Source organism: Triticum dicoccoides, chromosome 5B (assembly GCF_002162155.2).
Source record: "Triticum dicoccoides isolate Atlit2015 ecotype Zavitan chromosome 5B, WEW_v2.0, whole genome shotgun sequence".
Classification (NCBI taxonomy): domain Eukaryota; kingdom Viridiplantae; phylum Streptophyta; class Magnoliopsida; order Poales; family Poaceae; genus Triticum; species Triticum dicoccoides.
Window position 1 is genome coordinate 628,590,126 of NC_041389.1, and position 27,683 is coordinate 628,617,808.

The 27,683-nt window shown below is 44.5% G+C and overlaps 2 protein-coding genes, 1 long non-coding RNA gene and 2 pseudogenes across 3 annotated transcripts; 3 read left to right on the forward strand and 2 right to left on the reverse strand.

The window, feature by feature from the left end:
* Positions 1 to 11,567: 11,567 nt before the first annotated feature.
* Positions 11,568 to 14,609, reverse strand: LOC119306421. The gene is made up of 5 exons (XR_005148948.1): positions 14,371 to 14,609; positions 14,134 to 14,246; positions 13,485 to 13,571; positions 12,217 to 12,503; positions 11,568 to 11,733 (listed from the first exon to the last, which is right to left on the reverse strand). It is a non-coding gene; the product is annotated as an uncharacterized LOC119306421 (long non-coding RNA).
* A 964-nt stretch (positions 14,610 to 15,573) lies between these two features.
* On the forward strand, positions 15,574 to 19,069 carry LOC119306423 (annotated as a pseudogene).
* Positions 19,070 to 19,870: 801 nt separating this feature from the next.
* On the forward strand, positions 19,871 to 20,983 carry LOC119306921 (BTB/POZ and MATH domain-containing protein 3-like). Its single transcript, XM_037583007.1, has one exon. The coding sequence runs from the start codon at positions 19,871 to 19,873 to the stop codon at positions 20,981 to 20,983; it is 1,113 nt and encodes a 370-aa protein (XP_037438904.1).
* A 1,637-nt stretch (positions 20,984 to 22,620) lies between these two features.
* LOC119306424 (GDSL esterase/lipase At5g03610-like) lies at positions 22,621 to 24,164 on the reverse strand. The gene is made up of 3 exons (XM_037582644.1): positions 24,076 to 24,164; positions 23,651 to 23,920; positions 22,621 to 23,559 (listed from the first exon to the last, which is right to left on the reverse strand). Exons 1-3 carry the CDS (start codon positions 24,125 to 24,127, stop codon positions 22,778 to 22,780), a joined length of 1,104 nt encoding a protein of 367 aa, XP_037438541.1. The 5' UTR covers positions 24,128 to 24,164; the 3' UTR covers positions 22,621 to 22,777.
* A 1,669-nt stretch (positions 24,165 to 25,833) lies between these two features.
* Positions 25,834 to 26,946, forward strand: LOC119306924 (annotated as a pseudogene).
* Positions 26,947 to 27,683: the final 737 nt, after the last annotated feature.

Sequence of the window (27,683 nt, forward strand, 5' to 3'; positions counted from 1 at the left end):
TGCTTCATGCTCTTGCTCCATATCATCATCAAATGGTGTGGGACATAAGACAACACCATACCTTCAAGGAAATGACTACAGATGACATCATATCCACCTTCCAACTATTTGAAGAATCAAAGGCCAATGCCACAAAACATCTTGCCATGCATGGTTCCCCATCATCAAAAATCAATCTTGCATTGAAGGCCAAGCAAGTATGTGAAGATGAGCAAAGTGAAGAAGAAGAAGAAGATGATGAGGATGAAGATGGTAATGAGATTGACTCCGACGAGGGCCCTTCGTATGAAGACATGGCTCTTTTTGTCAAGAAGTTTAGCGCCGAAAAATTCAAGGGAAGATTTCAAAAGAAGAAAGTGAGAAAATGCTACAACTGTGAAGAAACCAGTCACTTCTCCAACGAGTGCCCTTATGAGAAGAGAGAAGATAAACCAAGGTTTCCCAAGACCTTTCCCAAGAAGAAGTTGCCAAATCCTTTGAACTCCAAGCTCAAGAAGAGAGATGGAATGGCAATGGTTGCTCAAGAAGAATCTGATCCGGATGATGTTAGTGGTGTTGCCGGAGTTGCTCAAGACTCTCAAAACACATTGAGGTCAGTAAACAAGAGTGGTGGCGTGGTCACCTATAACTACATGAAAGATTACAAGGGCAACGCTCACAAGTGCCTAATGGCAAAGGCCATGGTTGAAGAAGGAGAGGACCAAAGCTCTTCTGACAAGGTCAAGGTAACTCCATGATCAAATCCTCCTCTTTTCACACCTTCTACTCCTAGTGATGAGTACCTTGATGCGGAGGATAGCTATGAGGATGATGATCTAGATATCCTATGATTGCTAAACTTAATAAGTTCATGTGCTCCCTCAAAGGAAAGAAACTCACTATGTTTCATATGCTTATGGAGATGGTGAGTAAGCACACCATCACCATTAAGGAACTCGAAACCCTCGTCACCGAGGAAAAGGAAAAGTGTGAAATCCTTGAGCGAAAAGTCCAATATGAGGAAGCACGAAATGATGAACTATGCTTAAAAATTGGTGCAAACATTGATGTTCACACTAATGATCTTGCCTCCTTGAAAAAGGCTATTGACTCTTGTGACGAGTTAATGAATGATAAAAGCAAGCTTGTGAAGTCTCACGCTTCTCTATCTAAGGATTGTGAGCTTCTATCCGTGTCCCTCAAGACTAAGGAAGGAGAGCTCACCGTTCTTAGAAAGAGTTTTGAGACGCTCAAACTTACTTATCTTGAAACTTTAGCCAAGTCTTACTCTTCTCCTATTATAAATGTTGATGCTTGTGCTACTAACTCTAGTAGTGATCTAGCATCTATTCTTGAGGAAAATCGTTTTCTCAAGGCTCAAATTGAGAAAGGTCTCATGACATGTGCTCAAGGGCAAAAGAATCTTGATGAGATTTTGAGTCAACACAATGAGGTGTTTGCCAAAGAGGGACTTGGGTTTAACCCTAGCACAAGTAAGAAGAAGACGTCCTCCCAAAAGTGCACAACTCCTCTAAACGAAACTTTTGTAAGAGAAGGGCACAATGAGAAAGGTAAGGTTGTGAGTGGAAAGGCCACAAGGGGCATGCCCACTCTCAACAAGCCTAAAGAGTTCATGCCTCCTTCCTATGTACTTCGGAAGACTAAGGATGGAGAAGTCTTTGCAAAATTTGTTGGTCCTCGAAATGCATTCCGCTTCTATGCTATTTAGGTCCCTAAGACCCTTGTAACTAACTTGAGAGGTCCCATTGCAAAATGGGTGCCTCTAACCAAGTCCTAATTGTGTGTAGGTAAGCTTCTCCGATGGTGTGAAATGGGTGATTGATAGTGGATGTACAAATCATATGACCGGAGATAGCAAATTGCTCTACGATTTCATGGAAGCTATTCAACCATTCATGAGCATTATGTTTGGTGGAGGTTCAAAAGGACAGGTACTCGGGTTGGGCAAGGTGGCTATCACCAATGACATGTCTCTTGCAAATTTTATGCTTGTCCAATCCCTTAAATATCACTTGCTTTTTGTTTGCTAATTGGCTTCTGTTGGTTATGATACACTCTTTGGACAAACGGATGTGAAAGTCTTTAAGAGAGATACTCTCGAAGTGGCCTTTGTTGGAGAGTTGGATGGCAACCTTTACACGGTTGATTTCTTGAAAGAGAGCACATTCCATGCAACTTGTCTAATGGCCAAGGCTGACAAGGGGTGGCTATGGCATCGCCGGCTAGCCCATGTCGGCATGAGAAATCTTCAAGATCTCTTAAAGGGAAATCACATCCTTGGACTAACCAATGTCTCTTTTGAGAAAGATCGTGTGTGTAGTGCATGCATAGCCGGGAAGCAACATCAATCAAAGCACCCACCCAAGGACATAGTATCTACTTCAAGGCCCCTGGAGCTCCTTCATGTGGATCTTTTTGGGCCTCCTTCATGGGATAGTCTTGGTGGGAAAAAGTATGGGCTTGTCATTATTGATGATTACTCAAGATATACATGGGTGTTCTTCCTCAAGTCCAAGGACGAAACGAAGATCACCTTCATCGATTTTGCCAAGCAAGCTCAACGCAAGTTTGACAGAGAAATCCGAGCAATAAGGAGTGACAATGGGTCTGAGTTCAAGAACTATACCTTGGAAGAATTTCTTAGTGATGAAGGGATTGAGCATCAATATTCATCTCCATACACTCCTCAGCAAAATGGTGTAGCCGAACGGAAGAATCGTACACTTGTAGAATTGGCAAGGTCCATGTTGGATGAATACAAGTCACCACATAGTTTTTGGGCTGAAGCTGTCAATACCGCATGCCATGCATCAAACCGACTCTTCCTCCGCACTATATTGGAAAAGACTCCATATGAGCTTCTAACTGGTAACAAGCCAAATGTCAAGTACTTTCGTGTATTTGGGTGCAAATGTTTCATTCTCAACAAAAGAGAACGGTTAGGAAAATTTCAATCCAAAACTATTGAGGGTATATTTGTTGGTTATGGATCAAACTCTCACGTCTATAGAGTCTACAACAAATCCAATGGATGTGTTGTAGAAACTTGTGACGTGGTGTTTGATGAATTTAATGGCTCCCATGGGGTGTTGGTGCACTTCTTCCTATGGAACAAGAAACTTGTGAAGTGATGTAGGTGAAGAAGATTCTTCTCAAGACATTTTGAACATGGGTGTTGGTGCACTTCTTCCTATGGAACAAGAACCTCATGATGATGAAGAAGAAGATGGAGGTCTCACGCATCATCAAACTACTTCAACATCCATACCAACACAAGTTCCTATTGTTCAACCTATATCCTTAGCCCAAGTTGATGAGGTTGATCAAGTCTCACTAAATGATAACCATCAAGAACAAGATCATCATCAAGAACAAGAACAAGAAAGTCCAATCATGGATGACGAACCTCAACAAATGCAACATGAACAAGAAGATCTTCCTCCACACGTGAATGATCCATATGTTGAAGATGTGGATGATGGACATGAAGTTGAACCTCGTGAAACCCTCACCTCCATCATGCCTCGAGTGGCCGGTCGTGTTGATGTTGACAAAATCCTCACCGGCATCTCGGAAGGTAGAGTCACTCGTAAACATTTGACAAACTTTTGTGCTCACTTCTCGTTTGTGTCTAGTATTGAACCACTCAAGGTACAAGAGGCATTGATGGACAATGATTGGCTTGTTGCTATGAAAGAAGAGTTGAACAGTTTTGAACGCAACCAAGTATGGTCACTAGTAAAGAGGCCGTCCACCGAGCACAACGTCATTGGAACAAAATGGATTTTCAAGAACAAGCAAGATGAAAATGGTGTCATCATCCGAAACAAGGCAAGGTTAGTGGCACAAGGGTACTCACAAGTTGAAGGTTTGGACTTTGGTGAGACCTTTGCCCCCGTTGCCCGTCTTGAATCCATTCGCATTTTACTTGCTTATGCCGCTTTCAATGGTTTTACATTACATCAAATGGATGTGAAGAGTGCTTTCCTTAACGGTCCTCTACAAGAAGAAGTATATGTGTCACAACCACCCGGGTTCGTTGACCCCTTTCACAAAGACTATGTGTATAAACTTCATAAGGCTTTGTATGGCCTCAAACAAGCACCTCGTGCTTGGTATGATCATTTGAAGAAGTTTTTACTCGATGATGGTTTTGTGAGAGGGGTGATCGATCCCACTCTTTTTACTAAGAGGGACAAGGGTGATTTGATTCTATGCCAAATCTATGTAGATGACATTATTTTTGGTTCTCCTAACATTCATTTGTGCAAGAAGTTTGCGGATTCAATGACCAAGAATTTTGAAATGTCACTCAATACGGATTTGAACTTCTTTCTCGGATTTGAAATTCAACAATTTCAAGAAGGAATTTTCGTATCTCAAGCAAAGTACCTCAAGGATATTCTAGTAAAGTTTGGTATGTCTGACGCTAATCCATGCAAGACACCCATGCCAACCAAAATCACTCTCACTGAAGACACAAATGGTACTCCTTTCGACCCATCTACTTACCACTCTATGATTGGTTCATTGCTTTATCTTTGTGCATCTAGACCAGACATCATGTTCAGTGTATACATGTGTGCTAGATTTCAAGCTTTCCCTAAGGAAAGTCATCATAAGGCGGTTAAGCATATTCTTAGATACCTTGTTCACACCCCAAAGTTGGGTCTCTGGTACCCCAAGGATGCTAAGTTTGATCTCATTGGGTACATGGATGCGGATTGGGCTGGAGACAAAGTGGATCGTAAGTCCACATACGGTGCATGTCAGTTTCTTGGACGATCCTTGGTGAGTTGGTCCTCGAAGAAACAAAATTGTATTGCTCTCTCTACCGCAGAAGCTGAATACATTGCTGCTGCTAGTTGTGCAACTCAGTTGTTATGGATGAGGCAAACTTTGAAGGATTACGGTATCACCTATAGAAATGTGCCTCTTCTGTGTGATAATGAAAGTGCCATCAATATTGCTGAGAACCCCAAAGATCATCTCCGCACCAAACACATTGATATTAGGTATCATTTCTTGAGAGATCATGTTGAAAAGGGTGATATTCACATTGATCACATTGGTACAGTTTTTCAACTAGCAGATATCTTCACCAAACCTCTAGATGAAGCAAGGTTCTGTCGACTTAGGTGTGAACTTGGTATCTTGGAGCTTGACAACATTATGTGAAATCTAGTACCCAGTCATGCATGAATCTAATGTCTTGTCATGATGTAGGCATATACTTAGGGGGAGACATTCAATTCATGAATGTTCTCGCCCTACTCAATGCATAAAAAGAACCAACACTCTCAAAGTATCCATGGGTCTAGACCTATGGTGCTTTAACATGATGGAGTAGTGACTATGCACTTAAAGTTCAAGTCTTTCTGTGTCATGTCATGTCTACTCAGACATGGTGGCATTAGCCACCACTTGTAGTCTATGGCTATGATTGAGTAAGATAGGATCTGAGTTACTAAAATAGATAAGGTTTACTGTGAGAAAATGCCTTTTCTCATCATCATGATCAGCCCTCCTGTCCAAACTTCTAGCGTCGGACGTCCGTAGGTTCCGGACGTCCGTGTGGTATTTCACTGTCAGACGTCCGTAAGCATCCGGACGTCCGTATATTCTGCTCTGGTTACCTTCGACCGGTCGTCCGGCCTCGCCGGACGTCCGTAAAATCCACTCTGGTTCACTTAAGTTGGCCTAGCAAATGAAGCTCCGGATGTCCGGAAGACTCCGGACGTCCGTAAAAACCGTTCTGTTACAATATGCCCGGTCGTCCGACGCCGTCGGACGTCCGTAAAATCATCTCTGTTATCCTCTCTTTGCTGATGGTCCTGACTCCGGTCGTCCGTCCGTTCCCGGACGTCCGAACGCATATATGACTCCGGTCGTCTGTAGGCTCCGGACGTCCGTACGTTTTTACTGGGGTCTATATATACTGCGCCGTAGGGTTTTGGTCAACCAACCCCATCCTCTCCACTCGGTTCGCCGCCGCCGCCGCTCCTGTTGTGCGTCCTCTCCCCGCAGCCGCCCGCCGCCGTACACCTCGTCGGGGTTTCTCCCCGCCGTGGATCTGCCACGTGCCGGCCGGCCCGTCCAGCCGTTCTGCTCGGAGCTTCTCTCCCCGCCCACCCGTCGACCCCCCCCCTCGGCTCCTCCGTGCTCTTCCTCGCAAGGTCACGATGCCTCGGTCCAAGCACTCCGCACGCAAGCAAGTCGCCGGAGGGCCGGCTCGTCCGTCTCGTCGTGGTGGCTCCGATGACTCCCAAGAGGATGATCACCCTCGGAAACGTGCCGCTCGTCCTCCGAGCTTGTCCAGTGATTCCTCTTCGGAGGGGTCCGATTTTGAGGATGAGCTTGAAGAGGTGGATCTGTCCCCGATGATTGGCGTCTGCGTCGCTGCCCCCAAGCCCGGCACTCATCGTCCAACATTGCAACCTCCTCCTCCTCCGGTGCAACCCCACGGTGATGCCCGTCACATCTCCATTGAGCCTCCACTATCACTAGGCCGTCATGTTAAGCGCTTCAATGAGGTCCCCAAATCTTCTTATCTCAAATTGCGTCGTGATGTAGATCAATTTACTGTTGTTAGGGATTCTCAGGATAGTCGTTTTCGCACAAATGTCCAAGCCGACATCTTCACCATGATTGTCATCCCTAAAGGCTTGTCACTTCATGTTTGCATTGATCTTGAGCACATTCGCACTCATCCGGAGAAATATCCGGGAGCCATTGAGCTCATTGAGTCGTCAAACCTAGCTGCTCCATTTGCCTTTCAACACGATTTTAACCACGCTGCCATCCATCAGTTTTATGCCACATGTTACTTTGCTCCTGATAACACTGTCACATGGATGACCTCCGACACTGCACTCATAGCATCTTATGCTGAGTTTGTCACCGCACTTGGATTTCCCGACACTGGGTTCAAAATCCACACCAATGACCCCAACCATAAGCCCAAAGGCATTGCGGTCTGTGCGGATCTCCTTAGACCCATATCATCTTTGTCTAGTACTGAAAAACAAAAGGGTCTAAATCAAGTCTCCATTTGGCGTTTTCCATTCAACATCATTTATCAGTGTGTCATCCACACCATTTATCCCAAGATGGGTGACAAGGGCTCCTGCAGCAGCTACTGCATTGATCTTATGCATCGCCTCTACACATCTCCTAAAGGGAAGATAAATGTTCCACACTTTCTATGGCATGAGATTCGCCTTGCTAGCTTCCAGCACAAGCGGGCTTTCCCTCATGCACCTTTTCTTCGGGCATTTATCGAGAGTGTAGCTCCCCTTCCCATTGCACGCACTCATATACATGAGAGATGGGTCATCCCACCTCACATGGTGGCTGACCATGTTCCTCCTCCTCCCGCTACTGCTAGTCGCACCGCCGCTAGTTTTCCCTCTCACGCTACCCATCCTCCTTCCAGTGATGCCCCCTTTGGGCGCATTGCTCATTTTCTTGGGAAGGCTCATTCAGCCATGATGAAGATGTTCACCTTCCATTGCTCCCAACACCACGATGTGGTCACCCGCATGGTCACTTCCAAGAATGCTCTGAAGGCTCGTCTGAGAGACTCAGGCGTATATGATGTGAGTGACGATGAGCGTCTTCCTGCAGCTCCCCCTTCTGATTTTGGTTTTCCCTCCGGTCCTGAGTGGGCTGATTTCTTTGACGAGGCTGGTGGCAGTGGTGTTCATGATGATGATGATGAGGATTATCTTTAATACTGTCATGTCATTCCCCCTAGTTCCTTTTTGGATACTTGATGCCAAAGGGGGAGTAGGCTCCATATGCATTACTCTAGCTCATTATGTAATTGAACCTATGTTAAGGAGTAGTTTGTTGAACTATGTTATGAGTTGTTGAACTATGTTATGAGTTGTTGAACTATGATATGAGTTTGTTGGTTATGGGTTTGTTGAATCTGAGATTTGGTGAATCTATATGAAGTGATCCAACTATTGTGGCATCAGTTTGAGGGGGAGCCCTCATTCATTTTTGTTTTTAGTAGTATCTGTGGTATCACTTTGAGGGGGAGCTCGCTCGCTACTTATTCTTATTATGGTTATTGAGCTCCACAACAAATACTTCCGATTACTATTATGAGTATGCATATGAGTTGTCATCAACTACCAAAAAGGGGGATATTGAAAGTGCAATCATGCCCTTAATCATATTTTGATGTTGATGACAACACATATGCTCGGGACTAATCATGTTTATCAAGTATATCTTAGGATTATGTTCCAAAGACCGTGTGCATGGATCATGACTAGGGACAAAAGCATATAACTCAAGAATGGAGATACAAGATGTTGACTTCATTTATGGTTTGTTCTTGAGTATAGGGATCCCGCACTATTAAGAGGGGATCGATGGATCTGTGAAAAACTTGCTCAAAGTTGCTACCTTACCTTCGGACGTCCGGTGTTCTACGGACGTCCGGTCCTTCCTGATTGCTCGGACGTCCGGTCCTTCCTGATTGCCCGGACGTCCGGACACTTCCGGACGTCCGACACTTCCACAACAGAAACATTTTTACGGATGTCCGGAACCCTCCGGACGCCCGACACTTTCACATCAGAAGCATTCTTACGGATGTCCGGCCCAGCTCGGACGTCTGTATCCTGTACACTGGATTGTGGGTCATACTTTTCACAGCGGCCGGTCGTCCGATGACTGTCGGACGTCCGGACCCATTTGGGCCTCCGGACGTCCGACGTTCTCCGGACGTCCGGCCATCCTGTACCCCAAACGGTCACTTTTTCTCACCGCCTATATATACTCCCTTCCCTTCCATGGGATAGGGTTGACCATTCACTTTGAGCCTCACAAGAACACTCCTCACTCTCTCTCTCATTCATCCATACTAAATCCTAGATTCCAAGTGTTCTAGGAGCATTTTGAGTGAAGTTCTCCAATCAAGTGATAGATCCACTTCTTCCCCTTCTTTGCACCAAAGGAATTCGTGACTTGAGCAAGTTTTGAGCATTTCCCCATCGTTCTTGTTACTCATGGAGGTTGGAGACTCCTAGGCGGTAGGAGTCATCCGGAGAGGAATCGACCTTTGTGATTACCCTCGGAAAAGTTTGTGAGGGTTTGGAGACCACCCCAAGGTCTACCACTAGTGGTTGAGAAACGCCTTCATGGTGTTGTCTCAAGGAGAGAATAGGGTGAGCCTTCGTGGCGTTGGTGTGCCTTCGTGGTAACATCCACCTCTCTAAACGGTGACGTAGCTTCCCTCCAAGGAAGTGAACATCGGCTTACATCCTCGTCTCTCGGAGTTGCGGTTATTCCTAACCCTAACTCTCTACTTGTGGTTACTTGTCTCTTAGCACTTACTTGTCTCATCTTGTACTTACTTACTCATATATTTGTGCCACTTGATTATCTTGCTTAGCTCATTAGTATCATACTTGCAATTGTTAGGCTCACTTTCATTTTCTGCATTATTGCCTAAAATTGGTTAGTAATAATTAAAATTTGTAATTGTACCTATTCACCCCCCCCCCTCTAGGTCCATCTCGATCCTTTCAACGTGACAGTACACGCGCCCAATATTTGGGCAAACAATTTACGTTCCCGAGGTGGGCAATGTGGTAATAACCAAGGACCATATAATGCAGGCTGAAGTTCTCAACATCACTGTTGGACAACTCTTCGAGATCGAGCCCATGCTTGTGCTTACAGAGGATGAAATAAAATAGAAATATGTCCCGGGCCAACCTTTGGTCGAGCCAGACAAGGTCAAGAACCTCCCAACGAGAATGTATGAATTGCATCAATGGTACATGAACATTACCAAGATTTCCAATCAATTGTCCCTCATGGTGAATGTCAAGGAGGAGCATTACTTCCATGAGAAAGCTCTGTCCGTTGAGTATTCTGAACTGTTTCAGTTATACAATCAAGACGCACTCGACAAATCTATCGTCAGTTGCTATTTTCTGTAAGTGATTTCTTTCTGTAATTTAAGTCTCAAGCTAGCTGTAGTGATCCTTTTGATCAATCATTACCTGTAATTATCCTCACTATATTCTTTTCTGTGGTATTATGCAGGATGAAGATGTATGAAATGAGAAAAGGTGGACGCTTTGGCATTGAGTTCATTGACCCAAACACCGTTAATGAATACACATGGCTAATAAATCCACATCATGAAAAGGCCGTAGAGGACAACATGCTAGAGTTCTTGAAGCGTCTCAAATACAATGAAGATATACTACTTCCTTACAACTTCCAGTGAGTCACACTGTCTTGTACTACAAATTCTCTGTTTTTGCTTACTAGCTAGCTACATGTTTTTGCTTACATATGCCCGCTTAATTAAGACATGCAAACGTGTATGCATGCAGATTTCATTGGATCTAGTGTATCATTAAAGTTGACGCCGGAACAGTCAAAATACTGGACTCACTACTCAAAGCAAATACTGACTATAACATCTTGTTTGGGATAGTCAACAGGTAATTTCAATCATTATTAACTATATATCTCGGCCTATTTAGTTCGTCATTTCATGATATGAACTATTTAATAACCCCTTTATTCATTTTCTTTGTCGGCGGGCAGGGCTTGGGCAAGGTTCATCAGCGTCACGGAAGGCGAATGGAAAAAAAAGCTTAAATAGTTTCGACCCAAGGTAAGTAATTAAGTAGTACTAGCTAGCTAGCTAGCTGCCATCTCTTTAATTATCATGCTTGGTTAATTATTATCTGATCAAATTCCATTCTCGTGAAGGCCCTGAAGCAGGCGCAGGGGACTGATCTGTGTGCATTCTGCGTTTGCGAGAACATTCGCATGATGGCGTCCGAAAGGAGTAGATCTCAAAGACAGGAATGGGTACGCTTGTCAGAACACTATTCACAATTTTTACACCATTATCGATATCTAGTCACACAACTAATACACATGCATATTGATCTCCTTCTTAACAGTTCAAAGAGGTGCGGGAGAAGCTCCTAGAAACGGAGCGCGTAGAAGCACTTCAAGAGGAAATAGCGGGATTTTTGCTCGACCAGGTCATAAATCCGAAGGGAGAATACTATTACCCGCTACCGCCCCCATGAAAACCACTTCCAATTGTCATCGTGCTCCGAAGGCACCAATTAGGCTAATGCCACTGGCTCCGAAGGCAACATGCAATGTAGGAGAAATTGTATATAGCTATACATGTGTGTATGTGTGAATTAATTAATATGGTGGTTTGTGAGACATTGATGATATATATATGCATGATTGGTTCTACTAGAAATTATATATATATATATATGCATAACGTGTACAATGTGTAGTATCGTAAAATACCAGCAAACGAAAAAGAATTAAAATGGAAACACAAAATTAAATGAAAAAGAAATCATAAAACTAAAAAAATCCAAACTTTATAGTACCGGTTGGTCTTACCAACTGGTACTAAAGAGCTCCAGGCCCCCGGAGCTGGCTCGTGCCACGTGGTTGCCCTTTAGCACCGGTTCGTGTTGAACCGGTACTAAAGGGGGGGGGCTTTAGTGCCCACACTTTAGTGCCGGTTATGGAACCGGCACTAAAAGGCCTTACGAACCGGTGCTATTGTCCGGTTCTGCACTAGTGGACTTAGCCACCCCTCTAGAAGCCGTGGCGAAGCGCCCAAACATTGTGCCTCGCTAGGCGCCCATGGCAGACCACCTCGGGTTGTCCTCTTCCAGCAGGTGCATGAGTGCAAGGACGTCTCAATGCTCAGATCTAAATTGGAGAATCCGGGAAATACATTAGTATTAGGACGCATATTGTTGTACTGTACTTTGTATCCCTATACAAACTTGCTCCATAAAAGGGAAATTGATGATTGCCCAACATATCATAAAACAAATACCAGACCAAATCATATATGACCATAGTAGCAACTCATATATCATTAAGGCCAGACAGGTAAACTTTTCAATGATTATAAATTCTAGCCATGCATGAGCTATAAAAAAGAAGCAAGAAAGCAAAAAATGTAGTTAATATATGTGTTATGTAAGCATTCTAGCGCAGAACCTACAAACCCAGTGGTCGACATTAAACCTGGATCCGTATTACCAAAGCACCCTACAACATCATGTGTGGCAAATTAATAATGTGATCAAATTGTATAATGTATCATCTTTTTTGTTTCAAAAAAATATGGGTGCATCAAGCATTGAAGAGCTAATAAGCTTGGAGATGGAAACATGCAAGTTTTACCTTTGAAGGGGAGGAATCACTTGAGGCAGTCTGATCATACACAAAATCCTTTTCCTTGTTTTTATCTTCCTCAACGTGCTTGGTCAAACTGTGTAGTTTATCTTTTATTAAGTCGCTTTCACAAACTCTCAAATGCCATTTCCCATGAAGAAACCGCTAACAACTTTCTTTGAGAGGTCTTCAACTCAGATAAATTTGCATCGTCTATTTAAATCATTGTATCATCTTGTAAGTAAACCAGAACAAATGGCGGACTCAATGGCAGCATCACTCGATTTAGCATAGCCCTGAATGCAAATATTAGAGAAATAAGCCACAAGTGGGGTATCAAGTTTATCAAAAATAGCACACATAGATTCTGCCATATAATATGAAATGCAAAAAGATTCCTACAACAATGGAAGTGGATTGAACAAAAATAACCTGGAAGCATAGAATTCAGCGTGTATATGATGTAGTATTTGTCAAATCCTAAGTAGCCTTGAACAAATTTTTTGTAGTTGAGCCTAGAACAATTTTATAGTTGAGAGATCTTTAAAGAACTAACACGTCCATATAGTTGAGAAAATAAAAATCAAATATCAACAATGCAAGTATATGGACTGAATACTTGCTCCAATTAATATATTCATTCAGACTTGTCACCAAAGTCCAGACACATGACATATCTCACCTAACCAATGACCAGTTCAGTTTTGTATCAGAAATGGGGTACAACTTATGACTCCTATTAGTCCATACATTTGTAAAGAAGGGCATTACTTTGCCACAAACCACAAAAAACACAATCCATGATATGGTTGATTACTTGACCATCTCCTACTTCCTGGAAAACAGGTTCCTGACCGTGACACCGCTTGGAGCCTTTTGATAATGTGACAACTTTTGTCAAGGACGAACAATCAACTGGGAGATAAAACTAACATAGTGACATGAAGATCAGAGACAGCAGACACATACATAAACATGTATAACTGTGAGCAAATTGATGATTGAGAGGAAGAGTGCATAAATAGAAGACACACTGTTTCACTAAGTTGTGTTAAACTATAAGGCAATATATTAAGTGCCATGCATGAGAAAAAAAGAAGCAGCATAGGCAATTGTAAACATAAATAACTCTTTGCTAAAATCATGGTATAGATGATGTTGAGTGGTTGAGGTGCTCATGGCCCAACTAAAAATGATGGTAGCCAAAATAGATTATAGAAAGAATATATGCGGCTACACATCAATTATATTTGATGTTGAGTTGTTGAGGTGCTCACTGCCCAACTAAAAATGATGTTGTGAGCTGGGGCTTGGACCATCAATGTGGTTACGGTGATGTTGTCCATGGCGCTGCCATGAAGTACCTGGTCAATAAAATAAAAAGAACCGGTTACTTGGATTAGGAATTTAGGATAGAAACATGAGCACAAGAAACAAAAATAGAACTTGATAAATATATGATTGTAATTTCAGAACCATCATCATCCCTAGAAGTAGAAAAGGTCGGAGAGGTCGCCTATGTATAGAAATTTGGCAAGATAAAGGTTTCATGCCTAAATAAGCATCACCTAATCCTTGATATTTCTAAAAAAACTGCATCTTACATTAATTAAACATCACAGTAAAGCAAAAGGTCACATATGACACAATTTGATGTATGGAAAAATGGAAATCATGTAAGAATCACTACTTCATAGCAGAAAGTGGTGGCATCACAGGTTCAAAAAGAGCACATTTTCTTAGCCCAAATGAATCCACTGGTGGGATAGGAAGAAACCAGAGGAGCATTGCATCTAGAAGACAGTGCTAACAACACAGTCATCACAGGCGCAGCCGCTCTTCTGACACATACTTCATCTATGCCAGTAGGCCCAACCACTAAAAAGACACTCATTAGCCCACCCTGACAATTTATCGAGCACCTACCATGCATTACTTCATGTTGAACTAGGAGGTGGCGCGTCAGTGGCAAGAACCGGGGCTGCAAGCTATTTGGTGGGTTGGCCAGAGATCTCGTCCAGCTCCACAACGATGGACACCTACAAGGCAAGACCATGAGAGAGAGAGAGAGAGTCAGAGAGAGAGAGAGACTTACCCCCCGGTTCCATGGATGAAGCGTGCGAGCCGGGATGAAAGGGCAAAAGAGAAGACCACCAATCTCACCCTTTCTCGATCACCGTTGAAATCGTGTCCTCGGAGGTGACCTTCTCGATGTCCAGCAAAGGTTGTGCCTCACAACCATCGCGGCTGACCAGAACCACTCAACTTTGTTCTCTCTCCCTCTCTCTCGGCTGGGGAGGCGGAAGAGCATGTGCACAACTGGCTGCCAGCTGAGAAGCCGTTGAACGACCAGTCCAGGGAAGGAGACGGGGGGGCAGCCAGAGGGAGACGGGGTGGGCAGGGGTGGCGGCGAGAGAGAGAGAGATGGGACGAGTGAGGGTGGCGGCGTGAGAGTGAAGGGAAGGGGCACGACGGGTATAGTGGCTAGGGTTTCACCCAATCGGGCACTCTCTCCACCGTACGCGCAGCCCAGCCATCCACGGGACGCCACGCAAGCGCCCTAACGTGAAATCTCGGAACTGCCCTCGGCGGCCACTAAAAATTACGGCGCGGTGGCATGACCTCCGCGCTAATGTATAGCAGCACCGGCCACACCCACTCTCAGAGTCAATGACAGTAGCGGCCCACAGAATAAAGATCCCACCTGTCAGCCAGATACGACATAAATTCAAAAGTACTCCCTCCATTCCTTGATATAAGGTGTATAGATTTTTGAGAAAAAATCCAAAATATAAGGTGTATTGTGCTGCACCATTCGCTTGGATAATTTTTTTAGGGATTTGATTACATTTCCTTATATTAGTCAAGCCCCTCTATTTTCTCATGTCAATTAGTCAGGTGTAATCCCGCCCAAAACTTGAAATTTTTTCTCGTTCTTTAATTTCCGTGCCAAAAACTATACACCCTATATTGAGGAGCGGAGGGAGTAAGAAATAAGAAGCACTATTCACTGATTGCCACATCGAAGTTGATCCGACGACCAGGATTGCTCCACAATCAGGGCGAATGCAGTCTCGGCCGTCCAGTCTCCTTCCTCCTAAGCCGATCTCGGCCGTCCGTTTATCTCACAGCATCTGGTAAAAACCAGCCCGAAGAAAACCAAAGTCGCCAGTCCTCTCTGTCCCTTCTACTGCTCCCGCCGCCACCCTTCTCCCTTGCGTGTCTTCCCCTACCGATCCCCTCCGCTGACGCTGCCACGAGCTCCCGCCGTCGAGCTCCACCTCCTCCATTCCCCGCCCCGGGCTCTGCCTCCCACCCCCCTAGCGCCACCACCTCCAATCCCTAGCGCCAGCGGCGGCCGTTCTTCCGGCGACATCATTGGACAGCGGCGAGAATGAATAGACAGATAGAGGTAACAAATTGATCATTCCTCTGGCCAAACTTCCATCTTACTCCAAGCCCACCTCCAGAATGGCAGAGCAATGCAAGATTTCTGCTGCCATGGTATATGAGGAAAGGTCATATGCGCGGTCATACGTGCTCAAGGTAGATGGATACTCCAGAGCCAAGGCGTTTCTCGAGACCGGCAAGTGCCTTGCCTCTGCCCCTTTCAGTGTTGGAGGGAACGACTGGACCGTGGAATGTTACCCAAACGGTGACAATAGGATTCATGCCCATTACATATCCCTTTTTCTACGTCTTGAATCTGCTGATGCTGGAGATGTGAAGGCGAAATTCACGCTCAGTCTACTTGACAAGAATGGACAACCCGTGCCTTCATACAGCCGTGCCTCCCCTGTACTAACCTTCTAAAAGAAAGATTCATGCTTGGGCTACCCTGATTTCTTCAAGAAGGCTGATCTGGAGGCATCGGCACATCTAAGAGACGACTGTCTCACCATCAGGTGCGATGTCACCGTCATCCACGGGGAAGAAACAAGGATTCCTCCAAGCGACCTGCACCAGCACCTCGGTGACCTCCTCGAGAATAAGGATGCAACAGACCTAATATTTCAAGTCGGTGCACATAGTTTCTCAGCCCACAGGTGCGTCCTCGCTGCTCGGTCATCCATCTTCAAGGCGGAGCTCCTTGGCGCTATGAAGGAGAGTTCTGCAGCTAATCCTATTGAAATCTATGACGTGGAAGCTGATGTTTTCAAGTCCTTGCTTCACTTCATATACACCGACTCCGTTCCTCCAGTGTTTGGTGTGGTCATGGCCAGCCATCTACTTGTTGCGGCTGACAGGTACAACATCGGCAGGCTGAAGATGATATGCGAGGAGAAATTGTGCACTCACATCGATTCCAACATGGTGGCCACCAGTTTGGCTTTAGCAGAGCAGCATGGTTTCCATCGTCTCAAAGAGGCTTGTTTGCAATTCCTTGCTTCTCCTTCCAATTTCAAAGCTATGATGGCAAGCGACGGTTTTGAGCATCTGACATCCAGCTGCCCACATGTTCTCAAGGAGCTTGTAGCTAGAATCCTTCCCGCTGAATGGGGGGTGGCAAAGGATGTTGTCATGACAATGTGGAAGTAGTGCCTACAGACCAATTTATTATCATATATATGTCATCCGTGTTTAGTACTTATGGTTATGCTACTAAGCTGTTTATGCATGAATGTTGTGGAACAAAAATGCTGCTATCGATCACTTTTTTCTTGCTAGAGAGTCTTGTTTTATAAAATCGATCACTTTTTATCGATCACTTCTGCTTCGGTAGACCCCCCTTAAACACATTAACGGTTGAGATTACTCCATACCCCTTCATAATAAAGGGCATGATGGTCATTCTAAAAGTACATCATCTTTGATTTTTTTTGAGTAATTACCGAGTACGGATACGGTGCACAACTGGGCTGGCCGGCCACTTGCCATTTGAGCGCGCGGGAGGTAAAAGTTGCTGGAAAAATTAAGAAAACTAGCACGAGGGGTCGAACTAAAAACCTCCCCCTCCAGTTCAGGGGAGCTAGCCAGACTACGCCACCGCTACTGAAAAAAAATTCACGCAATTCACTATTATTTGCTCCCTGTAGTACTTTGTACTACTCAAGTTTCTTTTTCCTGAGAATCTTTGTACTACTCAAGTTGGTCAAGGGTTCTGTGTGTGTATATTTATTTTGTGTCGAGGAACATAGTAATTACCACGTGGATGCATGTGCAAATCGCAAATCGATTTGTGCAAGCTATACTTGTACACGCGTGTGCGCGCATGTCATTTCTGCTCATTTCTTCGTGATAGATTCATGCATGTGGTCTAGTGTATGTGTATGTGTCTCCAAACAGCCATTGTATCATATATGTATGTTCCATTTTTTATATTTTTGTTCCCAAATTAAAAAAATGATTGCTTTCTAAAAGTTGATAATTTTTTTAAAAAGTACGTAGTATGCAATTTGTCTTCAACATTAATTATTGGAAATTTGTTAACAATTTTGAAAAATGTTCAATTTTATAAAATTCTCATACACCATTTAAAACTTCAAAATTATTGACAAAATTTCAGGAAGTGGTTACTATATGAGAAAATATTCATGTTAATTGAAATGACAAAAACTGCAAATAAGTAAAGCATTCAAATTAGGAAAAACTACATGCTTAGAGATCCATCCGTCTGGCCTAGTCTAGCACACTCCTCTCAACTGGTATTTTTATTTTTGGACCATGGATGAATGACCCCAACTTCTGGCAGCAGCTTGACACGAACATATGAGGCATCCGAGCCAGGTTTATACGACTTGCGCCACTATTTGCATGCTGGCATACGTCCGACAAGATAACGGACCCTTTTCACCGAGAAAACTCCAGAAAATACAAAATTTGTCAGGAATCCAAACAACTTGGCATAATGCCTTGAATTGGTCACATAAGTTGGTGAAAAAAATTCACATGTTTTAAAAAAGGGTTCACGGATTTTTTTTAAAAAGATGAGGATTCGAAAAAAGTTCACAGATTTGGAAAATATTTCATAAATTTAATAAAAGTTCATGGTTTTTAAAAAAGGAAAGAAAAATAAAAAAAAAGTAGAAAAAATCAGATGAAAACTCGGCCAAAAAATATATGGAAAACCACTGCATATTATAACTAAGATAGCTGCCATACCTATCAATCCCACAACCACTAACGTGGTCTGTTGGTTACCTTGTTCTACAGTGTAACGGGGGGTCTCTAGTTCGAACCTTGCTAGTTGCATTTATGTTTACATATGAAAAAAAAAGTGAAACAAAGTGAAGAGAAGAAAAAAGATAAACATACTAGTATAGATACCTACGGACGACTCATAATATATACTTAAGTGTGAAAACTCCATATTACCCTTTATATGGTTTGTACCGAAGCGGAACTCTTAATGGTTATGCAACTTCTGGTATGGTTGGATGGATGTTTCAGAACAAAGAATATGGATCGGTGAGAGTAGTATCATTCATTCAGTATATATGTTCAAGCGAGTAGAATGGTACTTATCAATCATTGAATGGAAAGGAATTTGTGTCCTTTCTGCAGCAGGTAAGTTACTTGATGTAGTTGATATCGACATAAATCGGATAAATTAGTTTCTTAGAATAATTGTTCCTCTTGTGCTTCAGATTCTTGAAGCTTTGCATAATGGAGAGATTCCATCAACGGGATATGATCTTGTTGAAATTTTGAAAAAGGCTATTCTTGAACGCTGTTTAAAGGTGTATAAGGAAAAACTGGAGGACTTAGGTCCACCTGTATTGGTAGAGAAACTGCAGCAAATTCATGAGGTGGCAAATGTTCAGTACTTAATAAGCCTCCAGCAAATAGAATCAGTCACCTCTGGTATGTCCTTAATACTCCATTAGCAGCACTCATGTCTACTTCTGCACTGAAAAACTGAATGTGGAGTATAGATGCTGTCTATGTGGACCTTGGTAGGAGTATCTTTTTTCTTTCAGAAAGGGGATTGCCCCGGCCTTTGCATCACAGGATGCGCAGAGCAAATAAGGACCTTGGTATCTTGTGTTGTAATTCAGTTTAAAGCATGCACTAAGCAAAAAACAAAAACATCTGCATGCAATCCTCAAGCATTGAAGAATATCTTCTGTTCGCTATAGTTGTGACGGGGCTGTGGTTATCATTCCCTCTGAATATTGCTGGTAGTGCTGCTGTGTACAACTGTACTTGTCATCCAGCTGAGTGTTGTTTGGATTCAGTTTTCCGAATGTCGGTTTTAAAGAGGTTGTAGGGGAAAACAGGACTGTCAGTTTTCTGATGAGCAAAACTGTTGTACTAGTTTGTAGTCTGCTAATTAAATAAATTAACCATGTGCTTGTGGTGTGGTTGTCAGAAGCTTAGTTCAGGTCAGTACGTTCAGCTGGATTATAGTACTGGTCTAGTATCGTGGGCACGGGTGATACCGAATAGGATTAGTAGTAGGGGTAGAGTTATTCACCGAGTACGTATCTGGTTAGTATTCCATGCCGAGTAGGATTAGGAGTACTATACGTAGTGGAATTAGTCACGGAGTCGTATTTGCTGTAGGGTAGCTTAGCTTATATATATACATACACACCAGGGGGGTGTACGACATCTCGTGAGTTTAGTGTTTTACGCGCGTGCATACGTACGTTGTGTTCCTGCCGGCCGCAAGAATCAATAAGTCCCTTCTCTTGTGCACGTGCTTGTGATCTCTATCCGCATGCCTAAGCTGATCTTCCGTCTTGCTCCCAGAATGGCAGAGCATTGCAAGATCTCTGTTGCCATGGTAGCTGAATCTGAGGAAAGGCCATATGCGCGATCATACGTGTTCAAGGTGGATGGATACTCAAGAGCCAAGGCGCTACTCAAGAACGGCGAGTACCTAACCTCTGAACCTTTCAGTGTTGGAGGCCACGACTGGGTCATGACCTATTACCCAAACGGCAGCAAGATTTGTCCGGACGACATATCACTTTTTCTACATCTTCACCCCGCCGGTGCCGAAGATGTGAAGGCGAAATTCACGTTCAGTCTACTTGACGAGAACGGAGAACCGGTGCCTTCATACACCCGTGCCCACGACGATATACATACATTCTCAAGGAAAGCTCCAAATTGGGGCTACCATAACCTAATGAAGAAGGCTAAGCTGGAAAGATCGGGGCATCTGACAAACGACTGTCTCACCATCGGATGCCATGTCACCGTCGTGCAGGAGATCCTCGGCGAAGAAGAAACAAGGGCTTCTCCAGCAAGCGACTTGCACCGGCATCTTGGTGATCTCCTCGAGAGCAAAGATGCAGCAGACCTGACATTTCAAGTAGGCGGAGAGATATTCCATGCTCATAGGTGTATCCTAGCCACTCGGTCATCTGTCTTCAAGGCGGAGCTCCTCGGCGGCATGGAGGAGAGTTCTGGTAGTCTCATTGAAATTCGTGACATGGAACCTGATGTGTTCGAGGCCTTGCTCCATTTCATATACACCGAAAAAGTTTCTCCCGTGATTGATGTGGTGATGGCCAGCCATCTACTCGTAGCAGCGGATAGGTACAACATTGGTAGCCTGAAGCAGATATGCGAGGATAAATTGTGTTGTCATATTGATTCAAACATGGTGGCAACTAGTTTAGCTATAGCTGAGCAACATGGTTTCCATGGTCTCAAAGAAGCTTGCTTACGGTTCCTTGCTTCTCCATCCAATTTGGAGGCGATGATGGCAAGCAACGGTTATGAGCATCTCAAGTCCAGTTGTCCGTCTGTTCTCAAGGAGCTCATAGCTAGAATACTCCCGGCTAAATGGAACGTGGCAAAGGATATTATCATGGAACTTTAGTAGTAAAATGCGTCTGCTGCCACTATCGTGTATTGTCATCCAAATTTTTAGGTAGTAATAATGGTTATACTACTTTTCCTTGTATGGTTGCATCATTGCATGTATGTATCAAAGCAAAAGTGTTAGCATCAGTCATTCAATCTAATATATGTTCAGGCGAGTGTAATAGTAATTGTTTCTCTTGTAAGAGAAAAGAAAGCATAATTTGATTATTCCTTGTTTGCCCATCAACCTACCAAGGCTGTCCATCCACCTTGCTTTGTGTATTAGTTTGGTTATTTGAGAAGTTACTTCATGGGTACATACTACATTGTCACGTTCAGCTGGCTGTAGAATTAGTGTCATTCATGTTCCAAGCCTCGCATAAATGGAAGCTTCATTACCCACTGCTTCTATACCAACTAAGAATATATGCAACTATGTTATTACGAATCAGATAAAATTGGTAAAATAACAGAAAGAACAGAAAAAAATATATGTCATGACTGATTGCCAAACACAATATAAGCCAAATCGACTCCCTTGTAACCTCTAGGCCGATCCTACCAAGAGATTGTCCACACACAATCGCAACTGCACAACGATGGGGTATAGACAAGGCTAGTCCTCAAGTGACACTTGAAATGAGAAACCTGAGTTGCATCATCTTCGTCGCATTCTAGTAATGATGCCAAGTCTTGGCTTTCATCTAGGCAACATCCATGTCAAGGACCACCACAAAATCATGTTTTGATTCACGACACTGGCCTTGTGATTGCAGATCGCCTAGATCATGCCGACCGTAGGAAGACATCTAAGTGAACACCAAAAGGGACTTGTCGAAGGGCCCGAATCGCCTGCCACACGCGACGTGTCCAATGCGGCACATACATGTGGAGACAACCTGCTGGTATTGCTATGTACCAAAGTAACTGGACCGCCACGATCTTCAACCACTAAAGAATCCTTGTGGGATAGCCGCCCCCACACTGCGGATGTGCCGCACCACATAGATTGGTTGCTCAACGCCTAGCATCCCCGCGCCTCCACCTCACATTGGCCAAGAAATCCATATAGCAACCCTAATCACCGAGACGCTAAGGAATTGGGTGTCATACCAGTTTTTTTTTCGAGAATGATGTCATACCAGTTTTTCTCTTCGGATTCATCGCGATCACTTTCTAACCAAAAGGTGCTCATTGAAGGGCCTCAGGAGAGACACGCCATATTGCTCACCACACGTGACATGCCCGATGCGGCACGTACATGCGGAGAAAACCTGCTGGTAGTGCCACATACCGAAGTAACTGAACCACCACAATCTTCAACCGCTGAGAATCCTTAAGGGATAGCCGCCCCACACTCCGGATGCGCCGAACCACACAGATTGGTTGCCCAATGCCTGGCATCCCCATGCCTCCACCTCATATTAGCCAAGAAAGCCGAATAGCAACCCTAATCACCGAGACACTAAGGAATTTGGTATCATACCGGTTTTTCTCTCTTTGGGAAGTTGATTATATTTGTTCAGAAATAAAGCAGGTTGCACATAGTTTCTAGTGGCGCACAAACCAACCTAGCTAGTTAATTGCTGGTTCTTTGTTGTAAAATTTGTCTATAACAAAACCACTTGATATTCGGTTTCAGAACACAACACAACAATCAAATATTAAAACTATAGTAGAAACAACTGCAGAATACACACTATCTAGATTAAGATATGATAATAGGTTCCATATCAGATTTTTGCTTATCGGCGCTAACATATAGTTCAAGGTGAAGCACACGGTATGCATGCACACGCGGATGCATCATCTACTTAACAAGGCCTAGGAACTTTCTGATGGGGAAGTCGAGCGGGCCCATGACGGCCTGCCACCCGACCATGGTCGGGTTCATCTCATCCCAAAAGAAGAACACGTGGGGTTCGTCGCACACGTCGTAGAGCGGATCCAACGTCTCCGGGTCTACCTGCCCGCAGTACCCCTTGGGGTCCGTGCTCTCGCAACACGGCACAAGCTTCTCCCTAAAGAGATTGGCGATGTCAACGCTCCCGTCGTCCCGAAGGACCATGCTGAAGGCGGCGTTCAGGTCTACCACCAGCACGTCCTCCATGTCGGCCAGCTTCTTGGCAAGGTGGTGGTTGTGGAGTGTGGCGGCCAGGTTGCGCCGCTCGTTGCAGCGGGTGTGGTTGTACGCCCTGGTCTGCGACGGCGCACAGCCGAAAGGGAAGAGGTTGTTGACGAGCACCTTCTGCATGCCGATGTCCTTTAGGCGCCGCACATTCGCCGCGATCTCCTCGGCCACATTCTTGGCGAAATCGTCCACCTCGGCGAAGCTTTTGGTGTCGGCGGGGAGGCGGGCGTAGTCGTTGCCGGAGACGGCGACGAGCGCGACGGATTTTGATGCGAGGCGCTCTTGGTGGATGTCTCCGTCCTTGACGAGCTTGTGGAAGGTGTGGATCTGCCTGGCGAGCGTGTGGGTGTGCGGCACGTCATACACACCGGAGCCGCCGGCAGCGAAGTTCAAGCCGGCCGGGCCGACCTTGCGCGTGAGGCTGTGCGCCGGAGGGGATTTCATCTGCCCTAACATGGAGGCTGCAACACGTACGTGGTAAAAAACACGTGGAGATGATAACACGGCAATGCAAAAGAGAGATCGAGAATTCGAGGTTGAGGAAGGACGCACCGATGAAGTCGGATTCAACCATGCTGTTGGAGAAGCGGCCGTTGGCCCTGTATGGAGGGCGCCACTGGCGATTGAGCTCGGATAATGGGTTCATCTTGACGAGGTTGCCGTTGTCGGCGAAGGAGTCGCCGAAGACGTAGAAGCTGTACCCGTTGTAGTCGTCGGAGTGATGGTGTTGGTGCCCGTCGTTGCCGCTGTGCCCGTTATGGTCGTGGTGGCGCCCCTTCCCGAGCCCCTGTGGCTGCGGCCGGGACGACGCCACGGGAGAAACTGCACGCCCGCAGATGGATCAATTTAGGCGGCAAAACGAAACATGAACAGCGACCAATTACAACGTGTAGAAATTAAGAAACAAGTGTGTGCTGCTGACGAACAATCCGGCTAAGCCGATAAGCATCTAGTCAGGGCAGGACGCGCGCACGAACCATTGAGATGGAGAAGTAGGAGGAGGGCGCAGGCGATCGCCGGGAGATTCATCCCGCTCGATCGGTCGAACAGTGGAGGAGCAGCGAGGGGAGATGCGTACGTGCAGAGGATCACCTGAGTTTATTTATTTTATATAGCGAAAGAAAATCTTGGATCCATGCGATTTGCAAGTTGTTACGCCGGACGCCGCCAAATCTTCCCCGGAACTACCGGCGCCGATCTAGTATATCTGTGTGGCCGGCGCCCCTCCTTTCTCCGACAAAAGACTTGAACTGCGTTCCGGCTAAAACGTGAGCGTAAGTGACGCTGGTAATTTTGAAAAAAGTGGTTTTTTTATAACTAACGAACATTTTTTAATTCCGAATATTTTTTGAAATCCTTAAACATTTTTAAGCATGTTTTTTTAACATTCCTTAAAATTATGATCTTTTTAAAACACGAGCTCTTAAATAAATGTGGACATTTTTAAAAAAAAATCTGCATTTTTTAGAAAAATCGAACATTGTTTGAAAATAAAAATAAAAAGGAAAAAACCAAAAAGAACACCAATAAAGGAAAAAAAAGAACAAAAACCCAACCCATCAGTGTGCCTCCATGTGCATTTGGTCGATATTTTGACGCAGAGATCGTCAAATAAGATATTCTGACCTTGATAGCGGAAGAGTATGTGTGGCTCACTCGTTTGTGTATGTAATGTGAACCCGAGAGCTCGCACAACCAGTGGCGCCATGGCAAAAGTGTTCTACCATACCCTTGTGCCTCATAGACGAGCTTAAGCCATATACACTGGTTGAAAGTATGTCCTCTCTTATGTACTCTATGTCATATTCCAACAAAAAGAGTATTCTAGATCATATAGAAGAGGCTATGAAACACATAGAAAATTATGAATGTGCCACTAGCCAGCTCCAATGTCAAAGGTTGCCAATAGTTTTGTCGAAATTGTGTACAAGCCAAAAACTGTTGAAACGTTTGATCAAAGCCACTGCAACACGTTAGAGTAGGATTAAACCATATACGACTTGCCCCTTACTCCAAGTCTCTCTCATATTGTACTTTATATATACCTTACACAAGGGTCAGACCAATAAAACGAATATTGTAGATTTTATATTTTCTATACAATATGGATGAAGCTTAGTTTAGGTCATTACATTCAGCTGGAATATAGTAGTACAGTCATTGGTCTTCCAAAATGCTCCCCTTGCCGGTTGCTCTGACCGCCCCAAACGGTCAAGACGCACCTGAATTTCGTTACTTGGCTCCCCGCAAACCACATCTGTGCTTTCTGTTCGAGTACGTACATGCACATATTTTTTTCTCTGGTCGTGGTGGAGCGACCACGGATCTGGCTAGTTACAGTAGTTGTTTTTTTTTTCTTTTCTTGAAGCGTACAGTGGTTAGTTACTTGTTGCAGACATAGGCACAACCTGGCTTCCATCGTAAAAAAAGAGGCACAAACTTGCACGGAACCGGAACGTGCATGTGTACACCAGTATTCCATACCGAGTAGGATTAGTAGTAATAGTATAGTTAGTCGCCGAGTAGTATTTGCTCTAGGTAGCTACCTTAGGCCTTTATATACATGTATATACACCAGCACTTGCGCTAGTTGAGTTATTAAAGAGTCAATCAATAAAGCAAAAGAAACACCAATCGATCATTCGAGTGTTTCGCGTGCGTTCCTTGTGTTCTGCCCGGCGGCAAGAATCAATCAAGTCCCGACTGTTGTGCACGTGCCTGTGATCTCTATCCACATGCATAAGCTTGTCTTCCATCTTGCTCCAAGAATGGCGAAGCATTGCAAGATTTCTGTTGCCATGGTAGCTGATGAAGAATCTGTGCAGAGGTCATATACACGGTCATGCATTCTCAAGGTTGATGGATACTCAAGAGCAAAGGCGCTACTCAAGAACGACGAGTGCCTGACTTCTGCACCTTTCAGTGTTGGAGGCCACGACTGGGCCGTGACCTACTACCCAAACGGTAGCGAGCTTTGTCCTGATTACATATCTATTTTTCTACATCTTCGATCCGTCCGTGCCAAAGATGTGAAGGCGAATTTCACGTTCAGTCTACTAGACGAGAACGGAGAACTGGTGCCTTCATACACCCGTAACCATGGTACACATATATTCTCAAGGAAAGCTCCAAACTGGGGCAACCATAACCTGATGAAGAAAGCTAAGCTGGAATGATCGGAGCATCTCAGAGATGATTGTCTGACCATAAGATGTGATGTCACCGTCATGAAGGAGATCCTCGGCGAAGAAGAAACAAGGGCTTCCCCAGACGACTTGCACATGCATCTCGGTGATCTCCTCGAGAGCAAAGATGCAGCAGACCTAACATTTCAAGTAGGTGGGGAGATGTTCCCCGCTCATGGGTGTGTCCTCGCCGCTCGGTCATCTGTCTTCAAGGCGAAGCTCCTCGGCGCCATGGGGGAGAGTTCCAGTAGTGCTATCAAAATATATGACATGGAACCTGGCGTGTTCAAGGCCTTGCTCCATTTCATATACACTGAGAAAGTTTCTCCTGTGATTGATGTGGCAATAGCCAGTCATCTACTCGTAGCGGCTGATAGATACAACATCGGCAGGCTGAAGCAGATCTGTGAGGAGAAATTGTGTTCTCATATTGATTCAAACATGGTAGCAACGAGTTTGGATATAGCTGAGCAGCATGGTTTCCCTCGTCTCAAAGAAGCTTGTTTACGGTTCCTTGCTTCGCCGCCCAATTTGGAGGCGATGATGACAAGCAACGGTTATGAGCATCTCAAGTCCAGCTGCCCGTCTGTTCTCAAGGAGATCATAGCTCAAATACTCCCGGCTGAATGGAACGCAGCAAAGGATATTATCATGTCAATTTAGTGCTAGTACGTTTTGTACTGTTATCATGATTGTGGTCATCCGAAATTTTAGTACTAATGTTTATGCTACTTCTCCATGTATGGTTGCATCGTTATTGCATGTATGTTTCAGAGCAAAAATGCTAGTATCAATCATCCAATATGTTCATGCAAGTAGAATGGCATATATTTTTTCTTGCCGGAGAAAAGAGACTATTATTGGGTTATCCGATGTTTGCCCATGAACCTGGCATGGCTGCCCATCCACCTTGCTTTGTGTATTAGTTTGATTATACATACATGGTTACGTTCAGCTGGATATTGAATTAGTATCATTTGTGTTCCAAGTTTTGAATATATGGTCCAGACGCTTCTGGATTTTTCTTAAAGAAAAATGGAAGCGTGCCTCGGGTGAGACATGTCGGACCGCCCGCCAACACACACGACGTACCCGACGCAGCATGTACATGTGGAAATAACCAGTCGTCGTTGCCACATACCGAAGTAACTGAACTGACACGATCTTCAATCACCACGGAATCCTTACACGCTAGCCGCCCCACTCTCCTGGTGCGCAACGCCACATTAATTAGATCAGTAGCCCAACGCCTTAGCATCGCCAAGCATCCGCCAGGAAAGCCAAATAGCAACCCTGACCACCGAGACGCTAAGGAATGAGCTTTGCTACACTTACGAAAGTTTTTAACGAAGAGTTACGTAAAGAGTGACGTGGCTTTATAGCACACCCCCACACCCTGA